Source organism: Lagenorhynchus albirostris, chromosome 2, assembly GCF_949774975.1.
Source record: "Lagenorhynchus albirostris chromosome 2, mLagAlb1.1, whole genome shotgun sequence".
Lineage (NCBI taxonomy): Eukaryota > Metazoa > Chordata > Mammalia > Artiodactyla > Delphinidae > Lagenorhynchus > Lagenorhynchus albirostris.
The window spans coordinates 33,215,008-33,237,175 of record NC_083096.1 but is presented as its reverse complement, the minus strand read 5'-3'; the positions used below and the strand labels follow the sequence as shown (position 1 = coordinate 33,237,175).

At 49.9% G+C, this 22,168-nt stretch overlaps 1 protein-coding gene across 6 annotated transcripts in view; it reads left to right on the top strand.

The window, feature by feature from the left end:
• The window catches only part of PIK3C2B (phosphatidylinositol-4-phosphate 3-kinase catalytic subunit type 2 beta), a 61,593-nt gene that overhangs the window by 37,250 nt on the left and 2,175 nt on the right, over window positions 1–22,168 (top strand). For 4 of the 6 annotated variants that reach the window (XM_060129222.1, XM_060129245.1, XM_060129235.1 and 1 more), the window contains 21 exons: window positions 317–484; window positions 1,045–1,156; window positions 2,307–2,449; window positions 2,858–2,929; window positions 3,750–3,938; window positions 5,085–5,178; window positions 5,316–5,410; window positions 5,870–6,050; window positions 6,832–6,939; window positions 7,593–7,685; window positions 8,493–8,622; window positions 9,429–9,565; window positions 13,483–13,652; window positions 14,151–14,307; window positions 14,646–14,755; window positions 15,879–16,080; window positions 16,526–16,650; window positions 17,840–17,957; window positions 19,276–19,357; window positions 19,758–19,864; window positions 21,491–21,619. In XM_060129222.1, coding sequence (XP_059985205.1) covers window positions 317–484; window positions 1,045–1,156; window positions 2,307–2,449; window positions 2,858–2,929; window positions 3,750–3,938; window positions 5,085–5,178; window positions 5,316–5,410; window positions 5,870–6,050; window positions 6,832–6,939; window positions 7,593–7,685; window positions 8,493–8,622; window positions 9,429–9,565; window positions 13,483–13,652; window positions 14,151–14,307; window positions 14,646–14,755; window positions 15,879–16,080; window positions 16,526–16,650; window positions 17,840–17,957; window positions 19,276–19,357; window positions 19,758–19,864; window positions 21,491–21,619 — 2,722 coding nt within the window. Of the gene's footprint in view, window positions 1–316; window positions 485–1,044; window positions 1,157–2,306; window positions 2,450–2,857; window positions 2,930–3,749; window positions 3,939–5,084; window positions 5,179–5,315; window positions 5,411–5,869; window positions 6,051–6,831; window positions 6,940–7,592; window positions 7,686–8,492; window positions 8,623–9,428; window positions 9,566–13,482; window positions 13,653–14,150; window positions 14,421–14,645; window positions 14,756–15,878; window positions 16,081–16,525; window positions 16,651–17,839; window positions 17,958–19,275; window positions 19,358–19,757; window positions 19,865–21,490; window positions 21,620–22,168 lie in introns of those variants that run through there. The other 2 variants (XM_060129230.1, XR_009536796.1) reach the window with 2 other exon arrangements.

The window sequence follows — 22,168 nt, the reverse complement described above, 5'->3', positions numbered from 1 at the left end:
TATGGGGCATGTAGACACCTGAACTCTAGGTGGCCCTGGCCAAGTGAGTTCTGTCTGGTCACTGTGGGTAGCCTCAAAATCAGAGGATGTTTGTCTTACTCTGCCAAGAGGCTGCAAAGACATATAGACTGTGCTCCTGCAGGCATCGAGTGGAGGTTTTGCCTGCAGTTTGGGATCTGTCCTGGTTCTGCAGGAAGGCTTACCCAGGGAGCATATCGGGAGGCCAAGTTCTCAGCCTCATCTTGACTTCCTGGGCCACCTGGCCCTGGAAGCCACAGGGGTGGCGCTTCCTGATTTGGTTTCCTGTCCTCCCTAGGATCTGCTTCCCTGTGCAGGTGAACCGGTTGCCTCGGGAGACCCTGCTGTGTGCCACTCTCTATGCTCTGCCCATCCCCCCACCCGGGAGTTCCTCGGAGTCCAATAAGCAGCGGCGGGTGCCCGAAGCCCTGGGCTGGGTCACTGCTCCGCTCTTCAACTTCAGGCAGTATGTGGGCCCAGGGCAGCTTGGCCTTGGCAGGGAGGAGGGGATAGGGAGAGAGAGGCCTGGCCGCTGCATGGGCCAATGCCCCTTGGGCAGGTTGGCCAGGTGGGGCTCACCGGCAGAGTCCAGAGGGTCCCAGCCCTGGTGGAGAGGACCAAGGCACAGGACTGGTGGCCAGCACAGTTAATGTAATCAAGAGCTACTGGGCAGCACTGGTGGGAAGGGGCATGGACATGCATGCTCAGGCAGCGTCATCTGGTCTTGTCATTGGAAGGACCTTAGAGGTCATCCAGTCCAGCTCTCTACGTCATGAAGGCACCCCTGCCACCAGGTCACCCAGACCAGGGAGGGTGTGGTTAGTTTAGGAAGGCTTCCTGGAGGGGGTGGGTTTTTGTAGGACTTGGAAGAAAGAGAAGGTCGTGGTCTGTGGGGTAGAATGAGAGAGAGGAGTTGGGCAGTGGCTTCAAGCAGAAAAGGCAGAGTTGTGGATAGGGAGAGCGGGAGGAGAACCATCTCCTTAGCGACTGGGTTTGTTGGCTTATCCCACCTTCCATCCTCCTTAGAGTCCTGACCTGTGGCCGGAAGCTTCTGGGCTTATGGCCAACAACACAGGAAAGCCCCAGTACCCGTTGGAGTGCACCTAATTTCCATCAGCCAGATAGTGTCATCCTGCAGGTGAGACCCCAGCCTCTCCCTCCCACCGACCCATCAGGACCACTCCAGAGTTGGCTCCATGTTTTCCCTTTGAGGTTTGGGCTGGGGCAGTAGGAGAAAGTGCGGAACTTTGCGCGTGGGATGATGAGACTGAAGCAACTAGGTGAACATGGTTAGACCCGGAGTGGGAGGGCAAGTTCTACGGAAGCTATGTCCCGTCTCCTTGAGGTTAGCTGATTTCAAGGAGCCTGAAGGCAGGGTCTGAGACCCTTGCCAACCAGGGCTCAGCTCTTCAGAGTTCCTTATATTGAACCCTAATATTACTAATCTGAGCCATCCCCTCTTGGGGCCCATGGGGAAGCCCTCCCCACAGCCACTCAGTGCTCTAGTGGGGTGGACCCATTCTCTGGGGACAGGAGGAGGAGCTGGTCAGGTCCAAGGTCTAGTTACCGTTTCTGGTTCCTTTTCTTGTGGTCATGAGATGCTTTGGTACGGAATATGGAATATCAAAGTGGATACAGAGTGAAAGCTCCAAGAGGCAGGCGTTTTTATCTGTCTTATTTGCTACTCTGTGCCCAGGGCCCAGAACAATGTTCGGTACATATTAGGGTTCAATAAACATTTCTTGAATGAAAGAATGTGGAACTCCCTTTGAGGACTGGCTCCCTGACATCCATTTTAGAAGGATGAACATGGCAGCAGAGAGCAAGGGAACCCAGCGTTGCAGACTTCAGAGTTGGCAGAGCTCTCACCTGGCATGTGGTCCCACTTTCCATCAGGCAGTAGTGCCCTCCAAGACCACACTGAAGGCTCCCCAACCTCGGCGTGAGGCTCCCAGTGGCTCAGCCTAATGACGCTTCTGTTCAGAGTTTGGCCTGGGGCCAGTCCCCTCACCTAGATGCATCTCAGCCCAACCTCTTCCTCACTTGACCGTTTTTCTTTCTCTCTCTCTGTTTCCTTCTCATTTTTCGCTGGAAGTTATAGCTGGAAGGGACTTTAGCGATCACCAAGTCCAACAAGGTTATTTTACAGACAAAGAATCTGAGGGTAAGGGAGGGAGGAAGGGAGGCAGGAAGGCTGGTGGGTAAAAGAAGAGCTGGAGACCCAGGTAGGTGGCAGCCCCACCCAGCTTCCTGTTCTCTCTCCTCACTTCCCTGATGTCATCTCCCAGATTGACTTTCCCACCTCAGCCTTCGACATCAAGTTCACCAGCCCCGCTGGAGACAAGTTCAGCCCCCGCTATGAGTTTGGCAGCCTCCGGGAGGAAGACCAACACGTGCTTAAAAACATCATGCAGAAGGAGTCCCTGTACTGGTGAGGCCCAGGGCAACCCCCATGTGTGACTCGGGCCTCTACTAAGTCTCTCGAGTTCTAACTGACCTTCTCTTACCTCCCAGCATGTCCCTGTCCTCCTGCTTTGGGAGTCGAGGTGGGATAGGGTGGGCACTGCCGCCTAGGCAGGAAGTGGTGGAGAGAGGGCTCTGCAGCCCCCAGACGTTTTTCATGAGCTGACCTTAGGCAAAGTGGAGAGCTCACAGTCAGGATGTTAGATCTGGGAACACCCATCCCCACGATGGGGACTTGGCCCAGAATCAGCTTGCCAAGAGGACCAGAGCTTTGCCCCACCCCCAGATAAGCTGTGTACTATTTGCTGTCCATTGGGGCAGCTGGGCGTTATGCTTACCACCCTGCCCCCACCTCCTGCCCCTTCCACACCCACAGCCTTTGCATTTCTCTGGCCCTGTCACTTTCCAAAAAGGATCAGGTGTCAAGGCAAGCTGGCAGCTGTCAGGGGTAAGCGAGTCCAAGCTGATCTCATCCTTGGGGCTGCCTGTCTCACCAGGGTTGAAGAGGCTGGAGGAGCTGGTGGGATCTGGGCTCCTCCCCGGCCTGCTCTCTCCTATACCTCTCTGGCTCCTGCATGGCCCTTGCATGTGGCGGTGGGGGAAATGAGAGAGATGGGGCTCATCTCTCTCCCTCGTGTCTCACCCAGGGCAGCCAGAATCACCGAGTGACGGCAGACCTCCCCTGCCCCCACTCCTCTGCTGACCCCTTGCTTCATCAGCCCCTGAGCTCCCTTCTCCCATTAGACACCTGATCTCAGGCAAGGCCCAATTAGCTGCAGGTCCTATAAAACCTCCAGCTGGCCCCAGGAAGCCCCAGGAGGCCTCTCAGCTGCCCAGACCCTGAGCAGTGGGGACCACTGCCCTCTGGTGGCTCTACTTGGGAGTGATGCCCGAAGGGCATCCTTAGGAGGGGTCGCGAATTCGGTGCCCTTGGCCCCTGCATGCTGCCTTGGTGTGAGATGTCCCTGAGTCAAGGATCAAAGATGCCATTTGGACCCTGGCTCCCAGAGTTCGCTTCACACATTGCAGTCACTTAGGGATATTTTTAAAATTACCGATGCCTGCCTTCCCCAGACATTCTGACTTAATTGGTTTTGGGTGTAGCCTGGACAAGAGGCGTTTATAAAGCTCCTCAGGTGATTGTAACATGCAGCAAAGTCTGGCAACTACTGAACTGGAGTGTGTCGCATTCTCTTGGAGCTTGAGTACCTTACCCTCTGGCTGACTCTGCTGTCTCTCTCACCTCCCCCTACCACTTCCACCCCCAGGCTCACTGATGCTGACAAAAAGAGCCTGTGGGAGAAGCGGTATTATTGCCACTCGGAGGTGAGCTCACTCCCCCTGGTGCTCGCTAGCGCCCCCAGCTGGGAGTGGGCTTGCCTGCCCGACATCTACGCTCTCCTGAAGCAGTGGACCCACATGAACCACCAGGATGCCCTGGGGCTCCTGCATGCCACGTGAGTTGTAACACCTACCTTTCCTGACCACGTGTCCTTCCAGAAGCCAGGGCTTGGCACTGCCCATCACTGACCTGGCCAGCTCTGGGGAGAATGGTCAAGTGGGCGTGGAAATTCAGGGCTTTTCCACTTCTCCTTTTCCCTTTCTTTATTTTATTCCACCCCCACCCCCCATGTTATATTATGAACATTTTTCAAACATACAACAAAACTGAGAATTTAATAGTGAACATCCATATTCCCACCACCTAAATTCTAACCATTCACATTTGTTATATTTGCTTTATTATGTATATACTGTCCATCAATACATCTTATTCTTTAATGCATTTTGAAGTAAATTGAGGCATCATAACTCCTTCCTAAATACTTTAACAACCATAACATTAACTACAGCTCAATGTTTGTTTATGTTGTTTTCTTTTGAGACAAAATTTACATGTAAGTAAATGCCCAAGCCTTATGTGTACATTTGCTGAGATTTAACATATGCACACACCTGTGTAACCCAAACCTTACCACTTAGTTCTGCTCTTACAGTCCTCTCTTCCTTCGTTCCTCTGGGGACACAGGCTCCCAGTCTCAGACCCCTAGAATGGTTTATTTTCTTCCACTCTTAGTAATTAAAATGTACCTGATGCATGTATTTTGCCTTCAGGACTCTTTGAGGCAAAGGTTTTGCTAATCTCTGCTAAACTAATTCTGGCTAGGTGTACTGGCTTATATATAATTTCATGATCTCTGTTATTTGCCTGGCAAGCTTTGCATTAAAAGGATGGTACCAAGAAACGATAATGCTTTGACCCTCACGAGGGCTCTGTGATGATGGGATTTCTGGCACAATGGGAGTCAAGGAAGAGATCTTTGGGAGTGGGGTTGAGGACTTTATCCCATTTTCTTAACTCATACAGAGAGTGAGAGTGGCTTCCATGGCCCAAGGCTGACTCTGACCATGGGCCAGGGCCACTCTCAAGGGTTGCAATCCAGAAAAGGTGCTTAGGACTCTTCTAGTGGCTTTGGCAGGTTCTGGGAGTCATTGCCATTTCTTCACCCATGGCTCTGAGGCCTAGGGGTGAGGGTGCTTCCTCACTCCTGTGCCTTAGGCCCTGTGGCTGCATTGTCAGGGTCCTGGGCTCTATTTTGCAGGTTCCCAGACCAGGAGGTGCGCCGTATGGCTGTTCAGTGGATTGGCTCCCTCTCTGATGCTGAGCTGTTGGACTACTTGCCCCAGCTCGTGCAGGTGGGTGAGCTGGCCTTCCCTCCAGTTCTGATGGTCCCACCCCCAGGACCCCAAGACAGACTGCATCCTGCAGGGATAGCAGTTGGTGTAAATTACAGGCAGTCAACAAAGCCTCCTGTTCCCTCTCTCCTACACAGGCCTTAAAGTATGAGTGCTACCTGGACAGCCCCTTGGTGCGCTTCCTCTTGAAACGAGCTGTCTCTGACTTGAGAGTGACTCACTACTTCTTCTGGTAAAACTGTGTGCAGAAAGAGGAGAGATGAACACACCTCCTTCACTTGGGGGTGTTTTACTCTAAGCCTGCAAGGGTGGGGAGCTGAGCCATCTGGGTTGCAGTATGTGTCTGACTTACCAGGTGGCCTTGGGCCAGGACCTTTTCCTCGGGGGGTCTCAGCTCACCCGCATGTAAGTGCAGTGGGGATCATCCCTGGCCCTCCCCTGCACCCACGCACGGCAGAAATACAAGGAGAAACCAGATGCAGAAGGGCTTTGAGCCCTATTTAAAGACAGCATGGGCAGACTGAGGTGTGGCCGAACGCCTCTGTATAAGTTCTGCATCCAGAGCCTGTTTTCCTTCCCAAGTTTGGGGTGGGTTCTCCAGGGAGCTGGAGCTGGGTCTGACCACTCCCCACCCCGCCCTTGCCTGTTATCCTTTGAGTGTTCTGACTTCCCCCCTCCCTTTGCCTGGTAGGTTGCTGAAAGACGGCCTCAAGGACTCTCAGTTCAGCATCCGCTACCAGTACCTGCTGGCAGCCTTGCTGTGTTGCTGTGGCAAGGGGCTGAGAGAGGAGTTTAACCGCCAGTGCTGGCTTGTCAGTACCCTGGCCAAGCTGGCCCAGCAGGTCCGGGAGGCTGCCCCGTCTGCACGGCCGGTGAGTGGGGTGAGGCTGCCTCTCCCCATTTCCGGTTCTGGGCCTCTGCAGCCAGTCGTTAACTTCTTAGGCATCCTGACCAGCAGGGTGGCACTTGACCATCTCTGGTGAGGGGCTGGAAAGAGGTGACTCCCTAACCTACAGGCTACAAACTGACAGTCTGCAAGCTGGATACAGCCCACGGAATGTGTTCTCTTTGGCTTGCGAAGTATTAACATTTTTATTTAACTGTTTACCTTAAAGGCTAAGCCCAGTTGTGTAAGTTGTTCACTGCACAAGAGCACCCAGCCAGAGGGGGCAAGTGAGGGCTAAAATTCAGTCATACTTTGTTCACTGTGCTGTGAGCCACGGCTCAGGGCTGCTACCACCCAGAGGGGGCACCTTTATCTGTTTGCACAAAGGGGTTGTATTAGACCAGTATTAGTGATCCTGGTTGCTAACATTTAAAAATTGGGAGATTGTGAAGTCTAGATGATTGGCTTTTTTGGCAACGGCCCAAGTGGCAACTCCTCGTTGACCTGTAGCCCACCCTCTCAGTTCACCGTGGGCTGCTTTAAGCTGTTCTGTCATCCACCCAGTCTCTATAGGTGTTTGGGCTGTGGCCCCGGCTGTGGTGTGGGTGGGGCAGTCTTCCTTCTTCACCGTCTCCAGGAGGTTGTCCACATCTCTCGGGTGACTGTTTCCATGCCAACCACTACTGGCACCCGCCCCTGGGAGAGGCCTGGCTCTGAGTGGAGCTTATGGGCCCCTCACCTCACCCCTGCTCTCCTTTCCCCACCAGGGGATTCTCCGCACAGGCCTGGAGGAGGTGGGGCAGTTTTTTGCCCTCAATGGCTCCTGCCGCCTGCCGCTTAGCCCCAGTCTGCTGGTTAAGGGCATCGTGCCCAGGGTGAGTGACTGGTGGGTTTGGGGCTCTTGGAGTGGGGAGGGCTCAGTGGAAGCCAGGTCCTCACTGACCTGGTTACTGAGAGAGATGAGGAAGAAAGGCATATGTGGGGCCTCTTGCCAACGCTAACGTGTATGGACTTTTACCTGACAGCTCTGCGGGGTGGAGGAATTGGGTTGGGGCTGGGTAAGTGCCTCTGCTGATGGTGTCGGGGTTGAAGTCCAGGCTGGTGACGCTCCCACCTGTCATTCATCGAGCACGCACTCTGTGCCTGGCACTGTTCTAAGTGCTTTCCTTTGGTTATCACAGTTCATCCTCACGACTCTTAGGAAGTCGGTACTGTTGTGAGCCCCATTTTACAGAGGAGTAAACTGAGTTATAGGTGGGACACACGACTTGCCAGAAGTCACACAACTAGTAAGTTGTGTGTGGAGTGACCCGAAGGGGTGAGAGAGACCAGGTGCAGGAGCTGAAGTCATAAACTGAACCAGGGTGATGGCGGTAGGGAGGGAGGGAAGGAATGTGGGCTCTGCAGAAATCTGGAAGAAACAATGAGCAGCAGCTGGTGGAGAGTTGGAGAGGCCGTTTTCCTTCCTGGGCCTGGGTCTGGGCCTGGGCCACCCTGACCCTCATCACTACCCTCTCTACTGTGGCAGGACTGTTCCTACTTCAACTCCAATGCAGTCCCCCTCAAGCTCTCCTTCCAAAATGTGGATCCGCTGGGCGAGAACATCCGTGTCATCTTCAAGGTGAGGACGCTTCTCTCAAGCCTGGTGGGATATAGATGGTAGAGAGAAGGAGAGGTGGGAATCCAAGGGTGGCAGAAGCAGCCTCGGGGCCATTCTCTTCCTACTGGGTCACACTCATGCTGCCATTTTAGTGCGTGAAAGACTATCGGGTGAAAAAGGAAATAGATGAATTGTGTGTGGCCCCAGAGGGCTAGGAACAGTGTTGGGATGTGTAAGGAGGTAACTGACAGCTCAATGTCAGAAGCGCTTTCTAGAAGGCAGAGCTACCTCAGCAGTGGAATGGATAAGGTGCTGACCTGGCTGTCCCTGGAGTATTCAAGCTGAATGACTATGGCAGGTGTGCTGAAGAGGAAATTCATAAATCAGGTGCAGGTTGGACCTGATGAATCTTAAGGTCCCTCTAACTGGTACATCCATGATTCTGAGGAATAAAGGATAGTCTCAGAGCGGACAATCCAGTGGGGGAAATGAAAGGCGTGCGTGACTTAGTGACATATATTTGTTGTGTGTAAGTTCCAAATCCAAGTTTTAAGGCTTTGATGGTCAGGAAGGCTGCATGAAGAAGAGGACCCTGACTTCAGTGCAAATGGGGACGTGGGGTTGGGGGAAGAGCTGGAACACCACACGGGCAAGATGTGGTTCCTGGCCCATCTCTGGTGTTTGACCTGGTGTGAGCAGGTCTGAGTGTGAGGTGGGAGCACTGAGCAGTCCCTGGTCACTAGTCTGGGCCAAGGTTGCCCTCCTGGGAGATCTGGGAGCTGGGGGAAGTGGGGGAGGTGGTTCCGGTCACTGTCTTCCTTCATCCAGTGTGGGGACGACCTTCGCCAGGACATGCTGACCCTGCAGATGATTCGCATCATGAGCAAGATCTGGGTCCAGGAGGGGCTGGACATGCGCATGGTCCTCTTCCGCTGCTTCTCCACTGGCCGTGGGAGAGGTCAGTAGGGAGTGGGCGGGGCGCTGACTGGGCAGCTGGCGTGGGGGGCATTCTTGCTTACTGCCCTTTTGCCATTCCCTGACGAGAACTGTGTGCTTCTCCAGAAAAATGAAAAGGGCAAGATTATCCCATTAGAAGCTGTGGAATGACATTAAAAAAAGAAGGCAGAGGAGAGAGACTATTATAAAATAAAACAGGCTTGGAGACATAACCAAGCAAACCGTGGAGACTTTGGATCCCAATTCTAACAAACCAACTGTAAACAGATACTTTTGGACACAGTTGGGGGAAACTTGCACGTAGACTGGGTTAGATCAGATCAGAGAATGGTCGTTGAATTTTTGGATGTGATAATGGCATGGTGGTTGTGTCCTTGCCAGTTATACTTGAAATACTTATGAGTGAAATGACATGTATGGGATTTACTTAAAAATACTCCAGCCGCGAATGGGGTAGGGGGAGGGTGAAAGAGAAGAGGGGGAAGTGAAATAGATGAAACAAGATTAGCAAAGTGTTGGTAATTTTTGAAACTGGTTTTGTGTGAGTTCATGATACCATTTCTTTATTCTTATATGTATTTGAAAATCCCATAGTAAAAGTTAAAACAAAAAAGGATCATGGCTATGAGCTGGGGGGACCAAGGAGTCACAGCATGGAGTATGAAACCAGTTCCCTTTATTATCAGACTTTGTCCAAATGTCCTAGAGCTTTATTTGTAGGGAAGCATCCGGCAAAGCTCTTGGAGTCCTCTCCTGACAGACGCCTTCTCTCTGCTCTGGAGAATGACTTGATGTCTCCCCTCACAGGGATGGTAGAGATGATCCCCAACTCTGAGACCCTGCGCAAGATCCAGGTGGAGCACGGGGTGACCGGCTCCTTCAAGGACCGGCCTCTAGCCGACTGGCTGCAGAAGCACAACCCTGGGGAGGATGAGTACGAGAAGGTAGGATTGAAGCGCGGGGGTGAAGCTGGGGTGGGATGTGCGTGACTCTGGCATGCTGTGTTCCCACAAGGCCCACACATGCACAGAGAAGACAGCTCAGCTGTACTGGGAGGAGAGAAACACTCTTGGTTGACTGGTGCCCCCAGATGTCTAGAGGTGGGTCAAGTGACTTTTGTAAGCTGACCAAGAACATCCCCTGGTATCCAACTGGGAAGCCTTTGCTGAGTTCCGCTGGCAGATTGAGTTTGGAGGAGGGGACCCTCTTAGTCACGATCCTATCCAGGTCCTCCCGTGTCCTGCGAGGAGTCCAGTGGTGCTTTGCAGAACAAGAGTTGGAAGAGACTTTAGAGATCATTTTATCCAACTCTTCTTTTCATAGATGTGAATTAAGACTCGCTCATTTGTTCCCAGTTATGGAGCTCGTTTGTGACAAGCATGTAACCGGAAGCCAGGATTGAGGATAGATATGAGACAGAGATGATAGAAAAGGTAGCTGACCTTCCTCAGGCAGGGCTGTACTGGGTGGTAGGGCCTTGGTGACCTGCTGTGTTCTGGGGCTGGTCCACAGCTTCATGGCTTTTGCCTCTGGGTTAATTAAGTTTAGGGGAGAGAATAAATCATAATAACCAAGCTCATAAGAGAATGACCATAAACCAGAAGCGACCCATATACTAACTTATATTGATCAATGGCTTTTATCCCTGAAGGAGAACCTACGTGGGCAGCCAAATTACAATCAGAATGTTGTTTAGTGAACATGTAATTAGATGATCTTCTGAGGCCTTAAATGTTTGCATTCCCCAGGGTTTAATTCCTGGCCTGCTGTGCTCTTTGTACTCTTCTCGTGCCCGCTCATCATCTCTTATTACTTTACCACCCACTTGCTGATGACTTCCAAAGCCATTCCCTTTCCCCTCTCTCACCTCCCGAGTGCTGGACCTCTCCTCTTGTGTTTCACCTGTATGTCAAACTCAGTATAGGCAAAACCGAGCTTTCTGTCTCTCCTTGTCCTCTTGAAACCTGCTTTTTGTGTTTCCTGGATGGTTTGACTCTCTCTGTGCAGTCACCCAAGACAGAGCCATGAGTCTTCTTGATGTTTCCTTCTGCCTCTCCTCTGCTTTACCAAGCCCTGTTCCCCAGATGTCTTTTGAATCTGTCCTCTTCTTACCATTTCTTAAAGCCATTTGCTTTCTGTCCCCTGAACTACTGGACTGCCTCTCCTCCTTCCATTACCATCCTCTGCTTGATTTCAGAGTCTTTTAAAATAAGGTGCAAACTGCTCATGTCACTCCTTTGCTCTCAGTTCTTCAAAGGCTCCCTGTGTCCTAAAAGATGAGTCCATCATCCACAACATTGCCGCAGGCCTTTTGTAATTCAGCCCTGCCTGCCCCTGTGGTCTCATCCACTGCACCTCCCCATCTTATGATAATTTATGCTGTAGTTTAGGGAGCTACTTGCATTTCTTCAGTACCTTTAGACAATAGTATTTCCTTTGCCTGGAAAGCCCTTTCTTCCCTTTCCCATCCCTCAAAACCCATCCTCTGTATGTTGTAAATGTTAAGGTCCTCTACCCTTGGAAAGGAGTGATATTGTTTCCTCCCTCCCTCAACCCTATATACTATTTATACTAACATGTATTTTTCAGGTATTAAGCAGCCACCATACAGAAGCACTGTGCTTGGTGCTGGAATTATGATTACTCCTTGCCAGTATAATAAAGAGTCATAATAAATATTATAAAAGCTTGTACAACAAGAATACACACAGAGGGCTTCCCTGGTGGTGCAGTGGTTGAGAGTCTGCCTGCCGATGCAGGGGACGCGGGTTCGTGCCCCGGTCTGGGAGGATCCCACATGCCGCCGAGCGGCTAGGCCCATGAGCCATGGCCGCTGAGCCTGCACGTCCGGAGCCTGTGCTCTGCAACGGGAGAGGCCACAACAGCGAGAGGCCCGCGTACCGCAAAAAAAAAAAAAAAAAAAAAGAATACACACAGAAACTAACTCAGTGTCTCAATGTTTAATATCAGTCTTTCAAAACTAGCTCTCAGCTCTTCTAGTCTTTCTGTTAGAATGATGCTGGTAGTTTCTTATGGTGCCTTCCAGGAGGAAAGAACTAGAGATACTTGTCTCTTGGCCACCTACTCAGCAAACCAAAGTACCTCCATCCTATAAGTGAAACCCGTTAAATCAGGAGAGCTCTCTTTATCCAGTGAGACTTCCTGCCAGTAAGCAGCCAACACCCTGCATAACTTAGGTGATGAGACTTCAGTTACTTACTCTGTGGCAGAGTACAGGCATATAGCTGCTTTGTAAGTCAAAATAGGATGCCTTTCAGGTAGAAGGAACATCTGTGACATGAAGACAGGTTGATGGAGATGGTCAGGACTGGGAGTTGATGGGTTATACTTATTGAGTGGTTTCTTTTCAATTATATATTTCCCTATCATAGAAATCATCTCTTTCTTCCAGAAGGTACATTCTGTGATTTCTTTACAACTTTCTATTCTTAACTTCCTAGCGATTAGTCAGCTGGTTTAATTTAACAAGTAGCCAGGGGATTTCTGTGTGTAGCTAGTTTTTTGGGTTTTTTTTTTTTTTTTCGGTTTTTTTGCAGTAGGCGGGCCTCTCACTGTTGTGGCCTCTCCCGTTGCGGAGCACAGGCTCCGGATGTGCAGGCTCAGGGGCCATGGCTCACGGGCCCAGCCGCTCCGCGGCATGTGGGATCTTCCCGGACCGGGGCACGAACCCACGTCCCCTGCATCGGCAGGCGGACTCTCAACCACTGCGCCACCAGGGAAGCCCTGTGTGTAGCTAGTTTTGAAGTAGACCTGTGGAACAGCCAAGAGACTGCTGGGAGATAAGATCCCTGGACCCTGGGAAAGTGAGAATACTAAGTTCTGAGTGAATGGTGCCTGTAGGGGCTCAATGGGGAGGAGTCAGTGCAGGCTGGTAAGATCTGGGAAAGGTGTGGAACTCAAGGAAGGTCCTTGAAGGCTGGGTGGAAGCTTGCAGAGGGAGGTGGGAAGGGCATGTGTTCTATGAAGATTTCTCTCATTCCCAGCTTTGTCCATTCTTACTTGGCTGTGACAACTGTTGCCTCTGCTGATGAGTCTTTCTTGGGTTCTTGGGAATTCCAGAAACCTCACAAAGAGGATTTAGAGGATGAAAGGTGTCTATTCACTAATTCCATACGTTTTTACTGGAAAGGCAGATAAGGGGGCAAACGTTGACCAGATAAAATAAGGTAGATCCAACCCCTTACTCCCTCCCCTCCTGCTTGAAACTCAGAAATTGCTCTAACATATTTTACCAACTAGAGATGTCTGATTTTCAAGTGTAAAACATCCCCTAGAAGTGTTAAGCTGCCTCAGCTCTTCCTTGAGGTGAAGTGGCTTTAATTAGATTAGCATTCATCTGTTACCAAGAACAGTGGAAATGGGAGTCATACTGGGGGCAGGGAGAAGGACAGAAGAATTCCGAGCAGGGTCAGGAAGAGGCCCTTAAGTCAGTTGCCTCAGTGCTGTGCTTGAGTTAAGGTCACCACAAACAGCTGGGAAAGTTGTAAACGTCACAGTCTTCCCTGATTATGGGCTGGTCAAGTCTGGGCTCCCGGATCAGTGCACTGTCTTTCCAACCAGTTTCCCAAGGAGTAAGAAAGGTGCAGAAGGTGGTGAATTGCAGATAACGTGGTGGAGATATACCTATAAGCCTTCCATCTCCTTTTGCCCCATAAGATACGAGAGAAGTTTCTGTGTGCATCAGTGTGTACGTATGTGATGAAGGCTGAACAGGCGGATGTGAGAGCTGTTGGACTCATGAGAGAGGGGCAGGGCTGGCTGAATTCAGTCTGGCTGTGCCCCTGGGGTCTGTCCACACCAGCTTCATGTCCCCTCCTCCCCTCTGCCTTCCTTCTCCCAGGCTGTAGAGAACTTCATCTATTCTTGTGCTGGCTGCTGTGTGGCCACGTACGTCTTGGGCATCTGTGACCGTCACAATGACAACATCATGCTGAAGACGACTGGCCACATGTTCCACATAGATTTTGGCCGTTTCCTGGGCCACGCCCAGATGTTCGGGAACATCAAGCGGTAAGTGGTCTCCTGAAGCCAGGATGCGCGTGTAGGCCAGGGAGGTCAGCGGAAATGGTTCGGAGCTGGAACACGAGCCCGTGATGGGAGGGCCCGCACTGCAGAGTGTGGTCCCTGGGCTGAGCAGCTTTGGAGAAGAGAAGACTGAGAAAGAGGTCAAGTCCTTTCAGGGCCTTGCAGAAGAGGGCAGGCACCAGCCATTGGCCCTCCCTGCTGAGGACTGAGCAAAGGGAAATGAGCCCAAACCACAGCAAAAGGGAATACAACTAGATGTCCAGGGAAAATATCACTAGCTCACAGGCAAGGAACCAATGAAGGATGTGCTTGGGGATTTTTTAAGATTAAGGGAGGAAAAGAAAAACGAAAATGTTAGAGGAGCCACATCTATCCATTTCACACAGGTGTTGAGGGATGAGGAAAACCATCCCCTGATGCAGCCCACAAAGTGGGCTTCCTCCTTCATGTTGACCTTCTACCTGTATGTTCCCCTTGGCCCAGGGACCGTGCCCCCTTTGTCTTCACCTCGGACATGGCGTATGTCATCAACGGGGGTGACAAGCCTTCCAGCCGCTTCCATGATTTTGTTGACCTTTGCTGCCAAGCCTACAACCTCATTCGCAAGCACACCCACCTCTTCCTCAACCTTCTGGGCCTGGTGAGGAGCTCCATCCCTTTCTGAACCCCTCCTTCTTATCATCTGGCACCATCTTTAAGACTCCCTTGTCTTGCTTCAAAGGATTTCTGGAGATCTACTTCTCTGAGCCCTAGGTAAAGGCAGGGCTCAGACCACCTGGGGACAGTGGTGTCTGCAGGTATCTGACTTCCTGCTCCAGCCCCCCCAGTTCCTGTGGACTGCTAGCCACTGCCCACAGCATCTGCCTGCCACCCTCTAGAAGGGTTAGGGAGCCTAGCTGTAGAAAATCTTGCCTTATGGTAAGGAAGAAGCAAGAATTCCTGGTTGTTACAGGCATCCTCTCTTCTTTGCTCTTCTAGATGTTGTCCTGTGGGATCCCTGAGCTCTCAGACCTGGAAGACCTCAAGTATGTGTATGATGCCCTGAGGCCTCAGGACACAGAGGCCAATGCCACTACCTACTTCACCAGGTAAAACTCTCCGTATGAAACAGTGCTGCCCACTCTGGGTAGTTAATTTCCAGGCTGCTGGATTGGGAAGAACAGGGCTAGGGAAACAGGAGAGGCTTAGCTCCGGTGGCAGAGCTTAGAGTTGACAACATGGGTCAGTGGTCCCAACTTTGCCTTTGACTTCGGTAAATCATTTTACTTCTCTCAGACTCAGTCTCCCATCTGCACTTGGGTGCTGACCTTTATATAGAGGTACTGCGATCCCCTACTTGCATTCTCACCATGTCTCGGTCAAGGATTTTGTCTATGGGGCAATGTATAGTAGGGATTTTGTACTAGTTTTTAGCTCTCTGGATCAGAACCTTCCCCCTTGTCAAAACATGGAATTCCATGGTTCTGTTTTCCCATATTTGACGTTCTTAGACACACTTTGTGTGAAAGCAGGAAAGTGTCTGTATACTAATGTCTACTGTTTTTTGTTTTGCGGTACGTGGGCCCTCTCACTGCTGTGGCCTCTCCCGCTGCGGAGCACAGGCTCCGGACGTGCAGGCTCAGCGGCCATGGCTCACGGGCCCAGCTGCTTCACGGCATGTGGGATCCTCCCAGACTGGGGCACGAACCCGTGTCCCCTGCATCGGCAGGTGGACTCTCAACCTCTGTGCCACCAGGGAAGCCCCTAATGTCTACTGTTTTGTCCATTATGCACCCTTTTTGGAACTTAGCGAACTAAACTTTCTCTGTTGGGTCTGATATAGTACCTTTCCTTTTGAACTAAAATCTCTGGATTGAGCTTTGTTTGATGAGGTTCCATTATACTGAACCTTGAAACTCAGTTTGACAACAGTATTTAGACATTTACATGGTGAGCCCACGGTGGCGTCCCTAATTCCTTCCTACCTTGGTTTAATTGTCTTTGGGTCAGGTGGGCAGTGGGGAGAGATAAGACCCCAAGTTTCACAGAAATAAACTGTATGCTGATCATTGTGTGCAATCATGTACTCTATGAGGATATCACACAGGGAAAATGATCTGACCTGAGCTGAGTATTAATCTCAGGTGTCAGGGGATATTTCTCGAGATAGCTCTGCCAGGCAGTGGGGACTTGGGTCCGTGGTCACATCCTTTTATTCCCATCCTCCTTCAGGTTGATTGAGTCCAGCCTCGGCAGTGTAGCCACAAAGCTCAATTTTTTCATTCATAACCTGGCTCAGATGAAGTTCACGGGCTCAGACGACCGGCTGACCCTTTCCTTTGCTCCCCGAACACACACTCTCAAGAGCTCTGGCCGCATCACTGATGTATTTCTCTGCCGCCACGAGAAGATCTTCCACCCCAACAAAGGCTACGTAAGTGTTTTCTCTGATCTGACCCTCCTTTGCTCCCCACTGCCCCAGCTTGTTGGGGTTCTGACTGTTTCTTCCCTTCCACACTGTGGGCGCTGGAGTTGACTGAGCACCCTGTGCTGGGAGCAGTCACACACCCCTTCCTTCTCCACTGCCCAAGTGTCTGGCCTACAATCAGGGAGCTGAGTTGGATGGCTGTTCCCTCTGAGTCAAGGGTCTTGTGAAACAAGGATTCTTGTTAATCTTTGCTTTCAGTTTGCTGCATATGTATATTATCTTTGTCTCCATTAGAGACATTTTTATCCTCTTCCTTCTGGAAAGCGTAACTCCTCCAACACGTGTGTGTGCGCGCACGCACACACACACACACTTCTGTCCCCTCACCTACCCCCTTCATTGGGTGTAGAGGGTTTGGCAGGGAGTATTCTCTAAGATTTGGATTTTGCAGATTTACGTGGTAAAGGTGATGCGAGAGAATGCTCACGAGGCCACTTACATCCAGAGGACGTTTGAGGAGTTCCAGGAGTTACACAATAAGCTGCGGCTGCTCTTCCCTTCTTCCCTCCTGCCCAGGTATCTGTGGCCTTTACTCTCTGCACTGAGGGATACTGCGGAGGGAGAGCGGATGGGGGCTGGGCAGGACTGCGGGAGTGAGATACTGCCCTTTGGAGAAAAGACCTATGTCCTTGGTTTTCTCCTCCTGGCAATGAGTTTGATGACAAGTGCTCCCCCTGCTGGTCATGCTCTTCTGAGGCTCTCAAGAGGTCTTCCTCCAGCCTTGAAAATAAGCTTGGGTCCACCTGCCAGGAGAGCAACCTGGGTCTAAAGGCAGGGGATTGACTGAATCTGAAGATTTTTCGAAGTTTCTAATCTTCTAAAGAGTAAAAGTTTGTTTCAAATAGATAAACAAAATGCAGTGTATATACAAAATGGAATATTATTCTACTGTACGATTCCACTTACATGAAGCACTTAGAGTAGTCAAATTCATAGAAACAGAAAGTAGAATGGTGGTTGCCAGGAGGGAGGGGGAGTTGTTTAATGGGTATATAGTTTCAGTTTTGCAAGATGAAAAGGGTTCTGGAGATGGATGGTGGTGATGGTTGCACAACAATGCAAGTGTACTTAATTCTGAACTGCACACTTAAAAATGGTTAAGACGGGGGACTTCCCTGGTTGTCTAGTGGTTAAGACTTCCCCTTCCAATGCAGGGGCTGTGGGTTCAATCCCTGGTCGGGCAGCCAAGATCCCACATGGCTCGAGGCCAAAAAACCAAAAAAAAAAAACTATAAAACAGAAGCAATATTGTAACAAATTCAATAAAGACTTTAAAAATGGTCCATATCAAAAATATATATATTAAAATAATGGTTAAGATGGTAAATTTTATGGTATGTGTATTTCACAACAATTTATAAAAGCGATTTTTCAAATGAATTTTTACCTTGATGGGGAAAACTGGGGGCTCCAGAGCCGCTGAGGCACCTCTGGAGAGCTGTAGGACTCTGCTCAACAGTTTGGTTTTCTCATCCGGTGTCCTAGGAACTGTCTGGTGTGAGATGCTGCGTGTGTGCCCTTGGCACAGACCTGGGGAGCTTGGGGAGGCATGGAGTCGGGGAAAGTTCCCTGGGAATGGAGGCTGGTGAGAAATGCAGATCAGGTGACTGAAAATGCAAGTGAAATGTGACTAAATCCTGTTGCCTCTTCATTATCTTTCCCCATCTTCCCCCTCCTGCATCGCCACTGCCCACCTGCCGTGCAGCTTCCCTAGTCGCTTTGTGATTGGCCGCTCACGGGGAGAGGCGGTGGCGGAGCGGCGGAGAGAGGAGTTAAATGGCTACATCTGGCACTTGATCCACGCAGCCCCTGAGGTGGCCGAGGTGGGTGGCTGCCTCTGTTCCTGGCTGTCCCTGGCGCTGGTGGGGGGTGGGGGATGCGGACGGAAGCGGGTGGCAATCATGGAGGGGACTTGGCTTTTCTGGGTCTGTGTGCAGAAAGAGGTGGGTGGGTCGTGGCTCCAGCCCCACAGGACTATGCACAGAAATGCAGTGAAACACAAACATGCAGCTGGGCACGCGGAGAGACATGTCCGTGTTAGGTGCTTGTAGTGAGCGAGAGCCTGAGGAAATGGAAGGTTTTGAGCAGGTTGAGTGTGTGTATCCGCCTAGATTTTTCTTTAAACAAATGGTCCTATAATGGGCATAAAGACAAATACAGTCATCCGGAGTCCCATCAGCCTAAAACACCATCTGACCCCATTTCCATGTTTCCTTCCCATTTATCCGTATATAAATGTGACTTTTATAGTTTTATAGTGGTCATAGCTTAAGTATAATGCTATATTCTGTTCTTTTTTCACTTAAGTGTTTATAGTAAGCATAACTTTAACTATGTGTACCAAATTAATACACCAACTTGCAATACCGTAATCTCTTTAACCATTCGCTTCTTGAAAGATATTTAGATCATTCCCCTCCCCCCTTTTTTCACTCTTAATGCTAGAGTGGGTATTTTCACACATTTTAGTTTTTGGTTTTGTTTTCCCTAATTGCTTAGTAAACATTCTCAAAAGTAGGATTCATGGTCTTTGTCCAAGGCTGGATCAGGCATTAGTTCCCCGACCAGGGATTGAACCCTGGCCTGCCAGCAGTGAAACGCCGAGTCCTACCCACTGGACTGCCTGGGAATTCCAAGAACAGACTGCTTTTGCCCTGATGTGACCTACTTTTATTTGATTTTTTTTCTTTTTTTTAAACTTTTGTATTATGAGAACTTTCAAAACATATAGGAAAATAGAGAAACAGACTAATGAACGCCTGTATGTCCATCACTTAAACAGTTATTATTTTGACATGTTTGAGTCATCTATTTTTTATGAAATATTTTAAAGTAAATCACAGACATCGTGACTTCTACCCCTAAGTACTTACTATGCGTTTCTAAAAAACAAGGACATAATCTTACACAACTACACTGTCATTATATCACCTGAAACATAGTCCATATTCAAAATGTCCCTGTCATCTCCAAAATTCTTTTAACAGTTGGTTTGTTTGAGCCATGACCCAAACAAGAACTGCATATTACATTTGGTTGTCACATTTCATAGGTCTCTTTTAATGTAGAACAGTCCTTTTCCTTTTTTCACTGGGCCATTGTCTTACTGAGGAATGACCCTGTTTTCTGATTCCATTCCAGTGTGATTTGGTGTACACCTTCTTCCACCCCCTGTCCCGGGATGAGAAGGCTGCGGGCACCAGCCTGGCTCCCAAGTCCTCAGGTACAGTGCCTTCTCTGTGACATTTCTGCCAACCTCTCTGAACCATTCCCAAAGGTCATTTTTCCTGCCCCTGCCCCTTCCCAGTTCTCTTTCCTTGACTCGTCTCTGTTCCTTTGCTTACTGGCTAGAGAATCTGGTTTCCCACTCAGGCTATGGGTCCACAGCTCCTTGAGCAAGTCCCCAGGGACTGGATATGCTTACACACTGGAATTGGATAGACGCCCCCAACCCGACTCTGCGTCATGTTCGCGGATGCCACTTGGCAGATCCCCGATGGGGTATCAGGACTCAGACGTGGAGTTACTGGCGGGGGGTTAAAAGAAAACAGAAACGTCTGCCTGGCACCAGATGGGGACGGGGCTGGCCTCATGACCTTTCTCAGTTTCCTTTGTCCCTACAGATGGCACATGGGCCCGGGCGGTCGGAAAGGTTGGGGGAGAGGTGAAGCTGTCCATCTCCTACAAAAACAACAAACTCTTCATCATGGTGATGCATATTCGGGGCTTGGTAAGTGCATACACAGTCCTCCTTTGGATCTTTATCTTTCTTCTGGTACTTTTCTGACTGATCAGACCTTTTCTGCCCCCCTCTCGTGAGAGTAACCACAAAGATTACTGAATGAATACCCAATGGGCCTGCTACCGTGCTAGGCCTATGGTATGACCAAGCAATACTAGAGACAGCTTCTTACTACCTGTGGTCTTTGGCAAGTAGCCCAATTACCCTTAGCCTCGTTAAAATGAGGATAATGTTAGCACCTATCTCATAGGGTTGTTATAGGGATTAAATGAGATAATGCATGTAAGAGCACTTGACATAGTGCCTTGTATCATTATTATGGTGATTATTATAAGGGAGAGGCCCAAGGGGCTTATTTCCTGGTTATAGAGGTAAGGCAGCCATGTGACATCCTTCAAGCATAATCAAGGCAGAGTATAATCACTAAGTTTTTGGTATGATTCTAAGAACCTTGTGAGTGGAAGGGGAAGGGAACTCTTATTGAATACCATGATGTGCTGGACTTTTGCAGGTTGGGGCATTAGTATGTAGCAGGAGGTACATGAACTTTGGAATCAGAGAGATCTGGGTTTCGCTCTTACAGAATCATTCATTCATTTTATTCAACAAATCTTCATCAACTGCCTACCGTGTGCCAGGCACTGATACATTATCTCTGGATACAAGGGTAAACAAAATAAAATCCCTGCCCTCAGGGAGCTTACATTCTAGTAGGAAGAGGCAGACAGACAAATAGTTAAGTTAAATATATGGCAAGTCAGATAGTGGTAAGTGCTCTGGTGAGAAATAAAGCAGAGAAGGAATACCGGGGTGGAATGAAGCTAGCAGCAAGCTAGCAGAGTGTTCAGGGAAACCCTCATTGATGAGGAGGTATTTGGGCAAAGGTGGAAGGAGGTGAGGGAGGGAGCCATGCACATACATCTGAGGGAGGATTGCTCCAGGCAGAGGGAGCAGTTGAACCCAAAAGCCCTAGTCAGGAGCCTGCTTGGGGCATGTCAGGAACCGCAGGAGGAGGCCAGTGTGGCTGAAGCCCCTGCAGCAGAGGGGAGAATAGCAGATGGTGAGGTTGGAGAGGGCAGACCAGAGCCTCGGTCCCACAGTCAAGAGTGTGGCTTCTCTGTGAGTGAGATGGGAGCCCTTGGAGGGTTTTGCGCAGAGGCGTGACGAGATCTGACTTAAGTTTTAAAAGGATCAGGCTGAGTGAATCACTAATTGGCTGACCTTGAACAAGCAACTTAATCTCTCTGACTCATTTCTCTACCTCTTAGGGGTTACTTGGATCAAAATAGACAAAAGATATTGGGCAGAGATATCTGGGGACATGATGGTTCATTCAGAACAGACCAAGTTATGGCGTGCCCTGAGCATTCGTATACAAAGTATAGACTGGATATCATAGGCAATCTGATGGATGTTTTAGGAGGACACCTAACGTTACCGTGGTAGGTGTTTCTAGCAGAATGCAGTGGGCTGGGAAGCATAAATTATTGTGCATTGCAAGAAGCTAGGTGTGGGAGAAGAGGGTCTGGATCAAGGAGTGATCACAGGAATGGTGATAGAGAGACAGATAGAAAAACCTTCATCTTTTTTTTTTGGTTTTCATTCCCTTTGTAGCAACTGCTCCAGGATGGGAATGATCCCGACCCCTATGTCAAGATTTACCTCCTTCCTGACCCTCAGAAAACCACTAAGAAGAAAACCAAAGTGGCCCGGAAAACCTGCAACCCCACCTACAATGAGATGGTATGTGGGGAAGGTGCTGGGTGGGGCTGGGGTTGGCCGACTGTGCCGGTTTGTAAATAAAGTTGTATTGGGACGTGGCCATTACTATTCATTTAAGTCTTGTCTGCGGCTGCTTTCATGTTGTAGCAGCTGGGTTGAGTCATCGTGACATAGATCAGAATGTATGGCCTATAAAGCCTAAAATACTTCCTATTTGGCCCTTTATGTAAAAAAGTTTGCTGACACTTAAGGTAGGGATTCCACAGCTGCGGCATGGTCTGTGGGGAGGAAGAGCCTGCTGGTCCTTTGCTGATAATGAGCTGTGGCCCCAATGACAAGCCTTCATTTGCCTGAACTCTGAGCTAAGAGCAGGGGTCTTTATTTATTTTTATTTTTTATTTATTTATTTGGCTGTGCCAGGTCTTAGTTGCAGTTGCAGCATGCATGTGGGATCTAGTTCCCTGACCAGGGGTCGAACCTGGGCCCCCTGCATTGGGAGTGTGGAGTCTTATCCACTGCGCCACCAGGGAAGTCCCCCCAAGAGCAGGGTTCTTTAAGCTTCCCTTGGGT